The following is a 15126-nucleotide window of genomic DNA, read 5'->3' on the forward strand; positions in this document are numbered from 1 at the left end:
TATAGAGGAACTAAGACTCTATTTCAATAATTAGAACTACTATTAATTAGAATTTTTGGTTAATCGAAATTAGTCCTTCTGTAGACGAAATAAGACTCTATTTCAATAATTAGAATTAATAATAGCTGGTGATCGAAATTGGACCTTCTGTGGAGGTAATATGACCTATAGCTGAAGTGGAAAATCCTTGGACTTATGGCTATTCGTTTTATTATGGACAATAAGTCCAAAGGTACACTAGAGTTTCATAAACGAAAAAAATACGTGTGGCACGCGAGGACTGCCGCGGTAAAGCTATTGCATAGCATCGCATCGCTGTGCCGGTTGGAGTGGGGGGCGTTAGGTTAGATTAGGGCATCAATAAGATATCTATGATTTGGTAATGTTTACTATAACTTACCACGTTACAAAACAGTTTATCGATTTTCCTAATAATAGTATTATAAATTTCATTCTTAGCATGAATTTGACCAACTTGGTTATATTTTAAATCGTTCCCGACCATAATAACATTACTATTTTGTATAGGCGCTTGTATATTTTGACTTTTATCGATAGCAACACAGTCCGCAATTTTGACAACTTCAATTTTTAAATCGTCGTATGATTTTTTAATCTGTTGCTCTAATTTCAAAATTTTCGCGTCAATCGTGTTCTCGTGGTTTCTAGTTTCCTTTATGTAATGGTTGGTTAGAATAGAGTTGATCGTTTTGTATATTTTGATATCGTTTCTCAGTTTGTGTACAACTTCAAGCTTGTCGTTGACGGAATTCGTTAAATCGATAATTTTCTCGTAATCGTTTATTCGATGCGTTTCATCGATTGTCGTACGCAGTTGCTTCAGCGCTAACGTGTTTCTCTTGATATTTCTCACAAATAATTTGATTAGGCTCTTCCTCGTGGGACACTTATTAGGATTGTTTTTGAGAGTCATTTTGTCACTGTTTATTTACTTTTTCACTTTAATGTATGCTTTAGTATCTGTGACTAAAATAGGTAGGTTAAGAAATTGGCGCGAAGTCAATGATTTGTTTTAAATGCAATGTTGGGCGAAATACAAAAGGTCAAAACACTATGAACAAATAAATTTTAAAGTGACTTTAATGGATATTTAGATTTATGGCATAAAAATTCGAATTAGTAGTAAGTGTATAAAACTAAATGTTACCTATAATGTATTCACAATATACTAAAAGCATACAAATGGAGATTCAACTAGACAACACAACCATGTATAAAATCACATACATAACGATGTATGTATGAATGAAACACGAAACAATAATTTATAATGAACACACTTAATTCACTTTCACTAGTGAAAAATATAAACGATGGAGCCTGTCTGTGGGTTATTTGATCTATGATGATGACGTCACAACTGTTAAATGCACTATTCCACTATTTATGTTATTATTTATGACGGATGTGCGTGTCTATGACTTATTTGATCTATGAAGACGTCACAATTGTTAGATGCACTATTCCACTATTTGTTATTTATTTTAATATTCATGACGATTGAAAGAGTCTATGGGTTATTTGATCTATGATGACGTCACAATAATTTTTAGATGCACTATTCCATAATTTAGTTTGATTGATTATAATAATTGGTTATTTATGTTTATTTTGCGTGATTTTGCGAATTAAATTTACGTTTTAAAAACACGTGTATAATTAATTGAACTGTACACTGCAATGAGTGATATCTCTTATTGACTTATCATTTACGCAGAGTTTTATCAGATAAAACTATTGTTTCCTTCATAATGATTGCCGCAGTTGATTTAAATATTCTTTTGTCACTGGGCAACTAATCAATTGATAGTTTAGTTATTTGATATACGTTTTTGTGTTATCGATCATTTTAGAAATTAATGTTGTAGTAATAATTGTTCGATGTAATTTTAATGTTTTTGTGGATAATTTAGCTATCAATATACTTATAGTCTGTCCACTATAAGAATTGCTTTTTGACAGCTCGACGGGTGATACCAGAAGTGATGTTCAAAAGATTATCGATTGTGATACCATTTCAATTATAAATTCAAAGTATTATCATAAATCGAATCAGGTACGTAAATAATAATTACAACGTAAACGTACTAATAAGATATGTATGTAATAATATATGACCACATATCTATGCATTGTATGTTAAAACTAAACTAGACTAATATTTTATTATTTATTGGTTTCTATCTTACAATTTGGTTGTCTTTACGGTTTAATTATATGACATAATAGAAGAATTTTTCTGTATCGGATATATTTTACAGAGTATTTCTATCGATTATTATAATCTATCGACCCATCATTGAATAATTCTGTGTAGGCATCACTAAGTGGGCGGGACCTGTCCATGAAGTACGATAATTATTTGTATGACATTTTAACATAGACAATACAATCCTACATAGGCGTGAAGCTGTCAAAAAGCAAATAATATAATGGACAGAGTATAGTTGTCTCTTTTTCCTGTCAAAACTTGGTTACCTGCTTTTGTTTCGAATCGTGGATTCGTACGGATCGTGCATTTGACTCAACTACCCTCACTTTGTTAATTGACTTCTTATTAACTGACTACATTTATTAGATAGTTGTGTAGCATCGCAGTACATTTCTATTACATTCCAACTAATATACAACCCAGTCACCCTTTAAAATTTTTCAAATATCTGTATATTAATTTATTTTATTGATTTTGTTTAAATACTGATTCGTTTTAATCCTTTCATCAAAACCTTTATTTTACAATTACTGCACTAAAGAAAAATTAATTATAGGTTTGATTTTTAAATATTTTTTTAACCTAGTCAATTCATAACATGTCTTACTTTTACACTTTGCATGTAACACGATATAAATCCATTATAAACAAGATCCTGATAAACATTATCTTTAGACTACAACAAGATAATTTAAAATTAGTCTATTTGCCATTTAATTAAAAACGTTCTTGTACGAAGGCTGTAAAACATAATAAATATTTTTTATGCCATGTCTATCGTATTATTTACAAAAATAAGTAACTATGAAGGTTTTGAATTATTATAATTTCTAATGGAAATGGAAGTCACGCGATGACGGGCGAAAACCTAGTATTGATATTTTACAAAATATGAATACTTATAATTAAGTACCTAATTACAATAAAATAAAAATAATCTCTCTAAATATCTAATTAAAACACCGGAGAAAAACTACCTATCATCCGAAAAAATTAAAAGATACATACAATATAGAAGAAGTAGTACCTCATTATAGGGCGGTAAAAAACACATAAAAGAAAAACGGGTTGCACTCCGGGAGTGCCGGCAGAAGTGAAAACTTGATTATTAACGTTGAGCATGTTTGATATCCATCCGTCTTACGCTTTTTCGATCAGGCCACGTGTCCTGACGCGAGTTTAAGATTTTATACCCAACGCCGCTAAAGAAGTTTTCACTTCAAAAAATCATTCTTACCTGCTTCCTTCTATTCTCCGCTTCAAAACTCCTATCGTATCCATAATTAGTATAAACAGGCGAATACTGCGGGTTCCTATCAAACGTGGACGAAGGCAGAATATTCTTCACGTCAATTCGCGCGTATTCATTTCTAGAATATTCCACATCGCTAGAAACTTCGAGACTTCTGTACGAATCTTGCGCATTTTGACATGAACTTTGCATACTGTGACATGAGTCTTGCATTCTTTGACATAAATCCTGCTGAGTTTGATACGAGTCCTGCAATCTTTGACATGATTCTTGTACATTTTGGTACGAATCTTGCATTCTTTGACTTGAATCTTGCTGGTTTTGATACGGGTCTTGTAATCTTTGACATGAGTCTTGCTGACTGTGATACGAGTCCTGTAATCTTTGACACGATTCTTGTACACTGTGGTACGAGTCTTGCATACTGTGACATGAGTCTTGCATCCTTTGACATGAGTCCTGTACGCTGTGATACGAGTCCTGTAATCTTTGACATGAGTCCTGTTGATTATTATACGATTCCTGTAATTTCTGACATGAGTCTTGCTGATATGAGTTTTGCAAACTATTCGGCGGTTCCTGGTTTTTATAATCTTGATTCCTGTACGCATCGTTATTCTTGTATTTTTGATACGGATCTTCGTTTTTGTAGTTATTTCTGAAGGAATCATTTTTGTCGCGTCGATCTATATTAATTTTGCCATAGATATGATTATCTGGTCTACTTTGTTGGTCGTTATTGACTTTTTTGAGTTTTTCTGTTTTGGTGTCATCGAAGTTTCTGACTATGTCGTCTATTTTAGTTTTTCGTACTGCTACGTTCGCGTAAGAGCAATTTTTCGGGTCTAGACTGTTATTTTCGTTCAGTACTATGATCTTTTGGTCTTTTAGTTTGTTCATGTAGTTTGGTATATTTCTACCGCCTAGGACGTCTCTGGCTGGAGTGTTAACTGTCAGAGAGTTGGAACTAAAAACCTTTGGAGATATCTCGTTTTCGTTGCTCGTGTAGAATTGACTTCTGCCGATTTTCTGTGAATAAGGTTATTTTTTACTATGCCAATTATGTTATTATTTAGAGACTTTGATTATTTTTGTATTAAAGCATCATTATCTTGACACATTTTGTATTTAGTTGAACTTTGTTATTAAAAAAAAGATGACGGTTACATACTTGCCTTGTTTATTAAAAGATGCATAGAAAATCATTTTAATTTTTGGCAAGTATGTTATGTTTGTAATCAAATAAAAAGATAGTAAAACGGGTTACTATTTTATATGTAAATAATGCAAAAATAATCCATACCTGTTGCTTAGCATAATACTCAAATTTGGACACCTTCGCCATAATACTGCCTATCTTCGGTCTAGACTCCTGATCGGAATTAGATTCAGTTGTATCCAGATCTTTAAACGGTTTCCTAGGAACAGGTGGTTTTCTGGACATTTCCTTGAGAGTCACGTCTAATTCTTGGTCTAACTGGGAAAGGGAATTGTCCTTATATATCTTACTAATGCTGTTTTGGTAACATTGGTTCGGGTCTGCGTGGTTGACGTAGCCTGTAAAAATGTGATAAAGAATACATATAATATTTTTTTAGTACAAAAATAAGTAGACATTATGAAAATAAATATGAGAATACTCCATAGGGACAAAACAATATTTGTATAAGTATACATATACACGGCCTATGCAACAATTTCTTTTTTTTTTTAATATATTATCGATGTGTTATGGTCTTTTACTATAAAGGCAAATTCTATTCTATAAGGTACCTTCATAACTAGCAGAGACCTGTGATAACATTTAGAAATTAAAGATGTTTTAACGGATTTAAACGCGATTTATTCATTATATTATTTTCCAGTGTTTACATGTATGTATATCTAACAAGAATTATGACATTATTCGTACACAATAAGGAGGCAAACACTGCTTATAACGCATTAACTAAATCGTTCTATAATCTGATCTGAAAATTGTTTGTGAACAGTGTACATACCAGCCCCCCTAGACAAGTGGCTTTCTATTAGCGTAAAGTTCAATAGAATAGATTATGAATGTATGAGATTGACGTTTGATTACGACGACGACGACGATTGATTACGTCAATCTCATACATTCATAATTTCATAATCTATTCTATTGAACTTTACGCTAATAGAAAGCCCTTGTCTAGGGGGGCTGGTCACAAACTAACATTTATTACTGAATCATTCAAAAATCAACCTTATTCCTTTACAATAAGGTACATACCCGGCAAGCACTGCTCATTCGGTGTGAACTGTATGGGAGCCATGGACACGTGGCCAGACGGCAGTACCGACTTCATGAGTTTCGCTTCCTCTGGGTGGTTGAAACGGAGGTAGTTCGATCTGCCTATTGTTAGCATGCTACCTGTAATTATTAAAATAATAAATATTAAATATATATTAATATTTTTGTATGTGAATAATAATGTTGATGTGTTTACTTTTTTACAATATAATGTTTAAAAATAAAATATAATATTGTGTTTGTAAAAATTTGTACATTTTATTATTAGGCAAATAATAAATAACTGATCGGACTACTTATTAGTAGCTTGTTAGCATCTTACTTATTATTCAATTTAATTTACAAGCAGAAAACCTTATGCATTTCAGAATTTCTAAATTATTAGTTTATGAAAAAAATATTGAAAGTCACAATAAATTTTGTTTCCTCTATTCCAAAACCATTGCAATATTTACATGATAAGATTTAAATCAAATGAGAACATTTATTCATTCAACTGGAGGTCTCTGGATTTTCCCAAAACTTCAAACTCACCCTGCGACAGGCGAGTCGGCTTGTCAACTGGCAACCCATCGAGCAGCGTGCTCCCACTGACTGGGTACAACGTGACCACACCGTGGGAGTTCTCCACTCTACAGTGCACGCTGGCTACACCGGTGCCTACGACGTATATATCGCAGGTAGGGTCGGAACCGATGGTTACTCGGCCTGGAATTAGGGAATAAATAGTAATTATAATTTTGGTGGAGGACTGTAGAGGGAATATTTCATTTACTTATCTAATTACTGTGGAAAATATATGTTATGAAAATTATGTGCAAAATGTTGCTTATCTGCTTAGGATACCAATGTGATACTAATTCATCATTTTCTATATTTATATGCTGTGATTCATTCATTCACTACTTACACTATAATCATTTAAAACTAGCTTCGATTTGCAGTTCCACTCGCTATGTGCACGGATATAATGCATTACCTACAGTCGACATAAACTATCAGTGCCTAAAGATTTTTTTTTACAAATTTATTTAACAGTTTTGTAAAAGAAATTAAAATCTGCACAGAAACCTAATCAAACCAAATTGTAAAAAGGGGTACTGTATTGTGCCTTGATGGTTGTATGACAGAAAACTATTTGGGGCGTTAACTTAAACTATTGTGGAAGGAAAGGGACAATATCCTACTTATATTCGAACGATGCTAATCCCTTGTAAAGGGTGTGATACGTATGGAAGTACCGCCAGCAATAAAAATTGTACGTGCCTTTATATAAATCGTAAGAATTATGATTATTTCGATTGTTTTTCTTTGTTAGGGTAGTAGATTACATGTTCATCAACCGCATTCTACGCAAAACCGTTAGGATATGTAGGTACGAGAAACTAAAATTCATTAGAATAATTTGGTTCGTGAGTATGTCACGTCACTAATTCAAAACATCATACATTGAAAAAACTATTTTAGTGTGTGTATGAAGTTTCAACATACTTAAAGGATCAGAAGAAAAGCTTATTATTAAAATAACAACCACACTATTCTACCATCCTAACAGAAAAACACTACTTACACAAAAACTATCAATAAACAGTTCACTGTTTGTATATGTTCACATATCTCTATAAAACAAAGTAAAAAATTCCGTTGCTGACGGTACCAAAGAAATAAAGTACAATCTCACCTTGTTTGATGGGATGCAACGTCACAGCCGTGCTCAGCCTGCCCGTGCCCAGGCTCACCAAGTGGGGGGTATTCGTCGCCACCCTGGAATTATAATTCATTCTTTATTGTATCGGCTAGTACCATAGAAACGTACAGTATAAAAAATTCCTATATTAGATCATACTCAAACATTTATTTATTCAATTAGACTTCTTCTAGAAGCACTTTTGAATAATCATAACATATTTTAACATTTACCACCGATTCAGAAAGCAGTATCTATGGAGAAGAACCGGCGAGAAACTCCATAGTTGCTCTTTTAGAATCATTAGGTATTCAAAGTATATACCGGAAATTCTGTTGGAGATGCTCTATGATAAGCAATATTACGTAAGGATGTCTCTTTATATTATAATAATTGATTGAGTTGAAGAGTGTTGAATATTTACAAATAACAATATTTAGATTGTGTACGCTTCACATGCTTTTAAAAATTCTGCATCCATTAAACTCAAATCTTCACCAATATACAACCAGCACAACACATTGAACAACAGTTTTCGTGCTACTTTCATTTCTCATCCTTGCCATCCACATGGTACATTATCCACATGGAAACTTGGCAGTGAGAAACGATCACTAGAAAGCTTTTGAATAGTGCTTAAAATCTAAGTACAATAAATAGGACAAGCAAGCACTCAGAAATATCGAAACCATCTAAAAATCGGGTCAGCACTTCAGGAGATTTCCTTCGGGCATTCACGTATTGCTTTCTCTTGCCTTTAAACCGCGATTATAAACAAGAGGTTGTATTAGTTTAACTGTTAAATTTAAATGAATAAATTTTCCACTCCTTAGTTATGTTTTGTGGAAGGAGAGGCTGTTTCCAAGCTTTTTGATACTAGTGACAGGTTCTTCGTAAATATTAATAACTAGCTTTCCGCCCGCGGCATCGCCCGCGCAGTCAAAGAAAAACCCGCATAGTTCCCGATTTCCGGGATAAAACCTATCCTATGTCCTTTCTCGGGTATCAAAATATCTCCATACCAAATTTCATGCAAATTGGTTCAGTAGTTTAGGCGTGATTGAGTAACAGACAGACAGACAGAGTTACTTTCGCATTTATAATATTAGTATGGATTTTTAAAAGAATATTAGAATATTATAGTTGTATGCTTGGTTATGGTTATGTCTATGTTTAGTTTTAATAGCATTTCCTATACCTTTTCTTTAAATAAAGTTTTACTATAGCCATATGTCACATAGTTTACTTTTGAAGAGTTCTTTCTCATCTTCTTCTCTCATAGCATCAGATAATCCCTCAAACCCTACCTAAAACTGCAAATCCTGCACTACTACTTAGTCATTTAACCGTTCGCTGGCACTAAAATAACTGTCCATTTCCTCAATCACACGTGCACAATGCACTGTCTAGTCCCGATACAGAATTAGCTGGGTCGTGGACCTGTCATTTCTAGTAGGAATAAACATGAAAATAACATTAAAAAATAGGAGACAATAAAGGAAAAGGTAGATAAGACGAATGAATGGACTTTAGAAAATGTTATTGACAAAAAAATAAACGTTGTCGTGAATTTTGTAAATACAAAAGGGTCCTTGCTCAGAATATATTGGTGGAAGGAAAACTAAGGTATTGAAAGAGCACTGGTGTGTTCTGTATTGGTAAAATTCAAATATTACCAACTAGTCAATACAAAACTTAATGGTTTACAATTGTTCAGTTTACAAACTTAACTACAGACCTATAATTATACCAAGAAACATAGCTTATTATAAATAGAACAATTTATACAATAATATACTAGCATAATTTAGATAACTGGCAAACAATACTTATAAATAGGGAAACAAATATTAACAATGCTAGTCTAGACAACATTGTTTGAACATTGAACCTCATTCATATGATATTGGGTCAAACCATTGTATGGATAATGCTATTCTTCACTTATTATGTATGAAAATTCAAAGTTTGTTTGCAATTAGGTACTAACAATTTCTATGTAAGTATCTACATTCTACATTTAGACTTCGCCAGACGGAAAGTTATGTTTATCGATATTTATTTGGCACAATACAAGTATTTTTTAATTAGTTATTCTTTATGCTATACTATGGGACTCCGTGGAAGAGACTACATAGTTAGCCTATATACGCTCTTATTTACTTATTTGTGTCAGTTTAAAGAATTTCTATCATTGGTAGCCTAGTTTTTAAGTTAAATCGCAATTAACAGACTAACAAAAATCTAATCTTCTATCTGTACTGCAATACAATGTTACATTTACCCAAGTAATTATAACTTAAGCACCACGATTCACGACGTACGCCCGTGTAAACACACAAATATAACAAATCTATATTTGGTCTGTCGCGTCTATCCGGTTGCATTTATTTATGACAGACGAATGAAATATTGGCTGCATTTTGTCTTCACCTGTCGCTAAATATAACTGAATCTGTGGGGTTCGTTATTTTCGTTTCAAAATTTTGTAATTAAAACAGCTTAGTGCCTAACACTTGCCATCGAGTCACCAACTTTGTTATTTAAAAGAACTAGCAATTTGCATTCCTTATGTTACAATTACATATTGTAGTTTTGATGTTCGGACTTCGGAGGACTACGTGGATTATAAAGATTAAAAGTTTGTTTGTCCGCGGGTCTGCTATGAAAAATAAATAAATAAATAAATAAATAAATATTATAGGACATTATTACACAAATCGCATTTATTGAGGAAGGCTATATTATATCATCACGCTAAGGCCAATAGAAGAGGAGCAATTCAGATAAAACCGCGGGGTACAACTATTAGGTGGTAATTATTAGGTGATTTATTCGCTGACATAATGAAGTATAAAATATAAATCAATTAGTGAGGTACAAATAATTATCAATCCAATAGATACATTATATTATGTACAGATAAATCAAAATTACATAACAGCTGTGAAAGCACAATAAAATCAAAACTCGAAAGTGCCATAAGTAACAAAAAATAATTTATTTCAAGGCAATTAACATTCCCATTTAATTTTTTATCTGTCGTCGTATTTTAAAATAAATTGTTCTCTGACATGTGGCGTCTTAAAATATGCCTTTAAAAATAGTTTGTTGTTTTTTTTATGAACAAAGCAATTTGGACTTTATTACAGGGAGTTATAGTATTCACTTTGATATCTTTATTTATATAATAAAAGTTTAAAAACAAAAGTGATTTCGAATTATTTCATAAATCATAACATTCGTCTTCAAACGTCTATTTCAATTAATACTGGGTTATTTCATTTCTTTTAATTTAAAACGATTAGATAATACTCGTAGTGATATATTTATGGTGTAAAAGATAACTTGGCAAATTATCTAACGTTCCCAAATTGTCTGAAGCAATACTCTGCCCACGCGTCTAATAGGCAGAGTTTGTAATGACAGCCATGAATGAACGTTATGTACACAACGCCATGCCACTCCGATATTATCTGAAGACCTTATAATATGGTGTTTTTATGCTTGATTTGTTTTAGAAGTTAATAAGACGAAAATTTTTAAACGCGATTTATTTATTAATCATTATGATATGTATTTAACTATTACTTACATGTTTCGAACACTTAACAACCAACGAGCATAGTCACGGGGAGGCTTATAATTATTTTATAGTAGGTACTAGGTACACAACAAATTACACACATCAAAATCTTATCCCTTATAACCTCTATCTTTCAAGCAGCCGGCAGCAGTTGCACCGAATCCCATCTGGTCAACATCAAAGCTATGGGATAGCTGGGATGGGATTGTTAAAGGGATTCACCAGTAACCCCACTGTTGAGATGTGATGTTGTTTATTGCTTTGAACTTTGCCATGCACCAAATGTTTTGGTTAAACTGTGTTTAATATCGCTTATTGGGTAGTTATATTATTAAGTACCTACTAGCTTTCCGCCCACGGCTTCGCCCGCGTTTTCAAAGAAAAACCTGCGTATCTTCCGTTCCCGTGGGATTTCCGGGATAAAACATGTGTTAATCCAAGTTACCCTCTATATGTGTGCTAAATTTCATTGAAATCGGTCCAGTAGTTTATTCGTGAAAACCATGCATACATGCATACATACATACATACATACATAATTATAAACCTTTCCTCTTTATAATATTAGTATAGATTAACTACGTTTAGCGCATGGTTCGCTTGTTTGATATTCGAAATAACGTAAAAAATGTTATCGTTTAGATAATTATCATAAATACGTACAGAAAACACAATTTATATTGTGTAAGCATCTTCATTTATAATTATTTAATTTATACAAACTCTCTATGAATAAACCCTAAACAAATTACACCAAGTTAGGGAACAAAAGAATATAAAGCCTTTCTTCTAAAAGGTATTTCTTCCATGCAACGTAAGAGAAGTTTTAGTGATAAATGTACGCATCTTGAAGTATTATATACTTCTTCACATAATTTGTATTATTACATAATCTAAACAAACAGAATCGCGTACAAACATGTAACACAATACCCGGTCCACATAGTCTGTGAAGCTAAACGTTACAACTAGAGTTACAGCTGTATAGGTTACCTGTATGGTGACCACGTATCAGAATTTAGTGGGATTTTTGGGACTGTGTTATTTACATAATCTAAACAAGCAGAATGGCGTACAAACATGTAACAGAAAATCGCTACTACTAGAAATACAGCTGTATATAGGTTACCTGTACGGTGACCACATATCGAGATTTAATGGTAGATTGTATCAGCGGTTAACATTGTATCCATAAACCTATCATATTATGTATATGTCCATAACATATTTTACGATTAGCAATAAAAATCGATAGCAAATCAGTAATGATTGCTAAATACTTTTTGTTGTTAAAACTTACTTCAGTATGACGTATATCATCGCAATTCAAACAAATTAAGCAATTTGCTAGTGTTTTCAATAGTCATACTATATAGTAGTAAAATAAATAAGAAACAATTGGGAAACAAATCATACAATTTCAGTAAGTTTAAATTCATAAAATATGAACAATTGAAGCCGGGCCAGACCGGTTTGATTTGACTGAACCACTTTGAATTGTAATAATCACAGGTAATAATCAATTTATCCTTGAAATTTTATAGCACTAGACCTTGCAATTCACCCTAGGTTCATTTCTATAAAAATTAGTCGAAGAGTAGCTATTATATTGAAAAGTAAATTCTTCATAGAATTCATAATTCAGAATAACTACACGTTATTCTACCTCATTATCGTTCGTTGGAACATCATCGCCGAAGAACGTTGGTACTTTATATTTATAACATCCTAAGTCACTGTTCACAGTGACGAATATTATCTAATTAAAAAAAAAATCTGATTACGTCTCATAGGCCGATGCTGATTAGTTATCAATAGATTACGTCATGAACATTTATTTAATGTTGTAACTTAATTGATACATAACCTCGATAATTTTAGTAGAACACTGTGAACTGACCTTGACCTTAAGAGTCAAATACATATTTCATATTTATGGTACATAATTCATTCACTTCTTGATTACAACTACTCATAAACTTGAGAACAGGAACGTTTAACCAAGTTAAATTATTTAACCAATTTCCGTTGTCCAACTTATCATAATTTTCTTTCAGTAGATATATCTTATAGTAGTAGATCTCTACTAACATAAACATCGCGACATCAAAAGATACAACTAACTTCAAATACAGTATTCTTATGAATTGTGATGTTTAAAGTTTTAATGCTTTATTATTTTTTTCATAATTTATTTGCTTCATGACACATATTATAAGAATTGAATACAGAAAATACATGTTTTGAAAATGGGTACTTTACAGATACACATGTCTCCTCAATAATGTTTCGGCGGATACCTCGTTAAATCTGGGTCAGTCCGGATAAAACCTACATCTCAGTGTCCCTACAGAGACCTAGGAATCTCGTTTCACTGTAACGAGATAAGTCGATTGAGACGTGATAATTTGTGGTGCACGCGTTTAGACTGGCTACTGTGTGTGGTTTTAGTTGTAATTTAAGATGAAAACATTTTATAAACAATGTAATCAATTTTAAGATTCATTTTCCTTATGTTGCAGGCAAATATCTCACAATTTTTTCGAAACTTACTTTTTAACATATTTACATGGTAGTGTTTGCTGTTGGAGAAATACCCTCTTGAATTAAGCGTAGTCATTCTCTTTAATCTAAGAACACATATAGGATAAGACTATAGGTAAATCATATTTTGGTAAAGTCACTGCCATCATGAAGTCATCTTAACTATGTAATATCAGCCCCCCTAGACAAGTGGCTTTCTATTAGCGTAAAGTTTAATAGAATAGATTATGAATGTATGAGATTGACGTAATCAATCGTCCTCGTCGTCGTAATTAGAGAATCCAATCCCGCATTAAAATCGCGATCCCGCAAGCCTGCGGGATTAAGATCATCAATCCCGCGGATCCCGCGGGATTTGCGGGATTGATTTTAAATATTATTATTTTTGTTTCATGTTATTTAAAGAAAGAAAATACACACAAATATTTTTAATTATTCTTATCAACATGAAGCAAAGTTATCATTTATATTATAAATTAAATATAATGATGTTTAAGACAATACAATATTCACAATATTTCACGTTTCATATTGAGATTTTTATTTGAAATAGAACATATTCATTGGTTTTAGAGGCATTTAAAATCAGCTTATTTTTTTTTTTGAAAATACTTTCGAAGAAATGATAAAGTATCTAACGTTTCATCTTTTAGATTTGATCTTATCTTGTTGCATAAATAGCCAGCGGCGGAAATAGCACGCTCGGCTTCCACACTTGTAGGCGGAATTGACTTTACATAAGTATAAACAGCTTCCAAATACTTCCCCCTATTCCCTCCACATTCAAAAAGTGTCAATATCAAATCAGTTGAATTATCTCGAGTGGGTACACGCACAGCAGCTCTAGACTCTGCCACCCATTCAGTACGCGCAAAGTTAAATCCCCGTGCGCCGTAGGGGAATCCCCAGTCATAGAATACTGGAACTGACATTGATTACGTTCCGTTCCGTCCGATAATAGTTCCGATCATCGTCTGAGCCTATTTTTCTTACTTTTTTTCAATCCCGCGAACGTGCGGGATCCCGCATGAGTAATCCCGCATTTTTGATCCCGCAAAAAAGGTGCGGGATCCCGCATTAGCGGGATCCCGCGTTTGCGGGATCGGATTCCCTAGTCGTAATCAAACGTCAATCTCATACATTCATAATCTATTCTATTAAACTGTACGCTAATAGAAAGCCACTTGTCTAGGGGGGCAGATCACCTACTAAATGACCAGGAAAAACTAAAATGCGACTTTAACATCCTTATAACACGCCAATACTTAAAGAAACATTATTTCAGCGGATGCTTACATTATATATCACAAAGTACACAATATCTTCTCCACAATACGATCTGATAAGCGCTTAGCATTGAGGTACTGAATTGCCTATTCAATACTTAACGAGAAATCATTGTATGTTTATTCAATTAATTATAATTGGTTGTGAGAAACGACGCATCTAGGTACTCTATCATCTTTAATTTATACATAAATCTATAAAGTAGGATTAACTAAATTTGTTCATACTGACGCACGGTTCATACCTATCACCATTTAATTTT

The 15126-nt window shown here is 32.8% G+C and overlaps 2 protein-coding genes across 2 annotated transcripts in view; both read right to left on the minus strand.

Moving 5' to 3' along the window:
- The window catches only part of LOC149896769 (uncharacterized), a 95261-nt gene that overhangs the window by 38760 nt on the left and 41375 nt on the right, over window positions 1-15126 (minus strand). Inside the window, exons 3-7 of the mRNA XM_090117364.1 lie at window positions 7442-7524; window positions 6295-6468; window positions 5740-5880; window positions 4789-5042; window positions 3471-4514 (exon numbers count right to left, since the gene is read on the minus strand). Coding sequence (XP_089973490.1) covers window positions 3471-4514; window positions 4789-5042; window positions 5740-5880; window positions 6295-6468; window positions 7442-7524 — 1696 coding nt within the window. The remainder of the gene's footprint in view (window positions 1-3470; window positions 4515-4788; window positions 5043-5739; window positions 5881-6294; window positions 6469-7441; window positions 7525-15126) is intronic.
- LOC149896771 (uncharacterized) lies at window positions 70-979 on the minus strand. Its single transcript, XM_090117044.1, has 2 exons — window positions 401-979; window positions 70-78 (listed from the first exon to the last, which is right to left on the minus strand). The coding sequence occupies exons 1-2, from the start codon at window positions 932-934 to the stop codon at window positions 70-72; spliced, it is 543 nt and encodes a 180-aa protein (XP_089973170.1). The 5' UTR covers window positions 935-979.

This window comes from Colias eurytheme, chromosome 27 (assembly GCF_061535395.1).
Source record: "Colias eurytheme isolate Ceu_HAF_F1 chromosome 27, ilColEury1 Martin Lab GWU primary, whole genome shotgun sequence".
Lineage (NCBI taxonomy): Eukaryota > Metazoa > Arthropoda > Insecta > Lepidoptera > Pieridae > Colias > Colias eurytheme.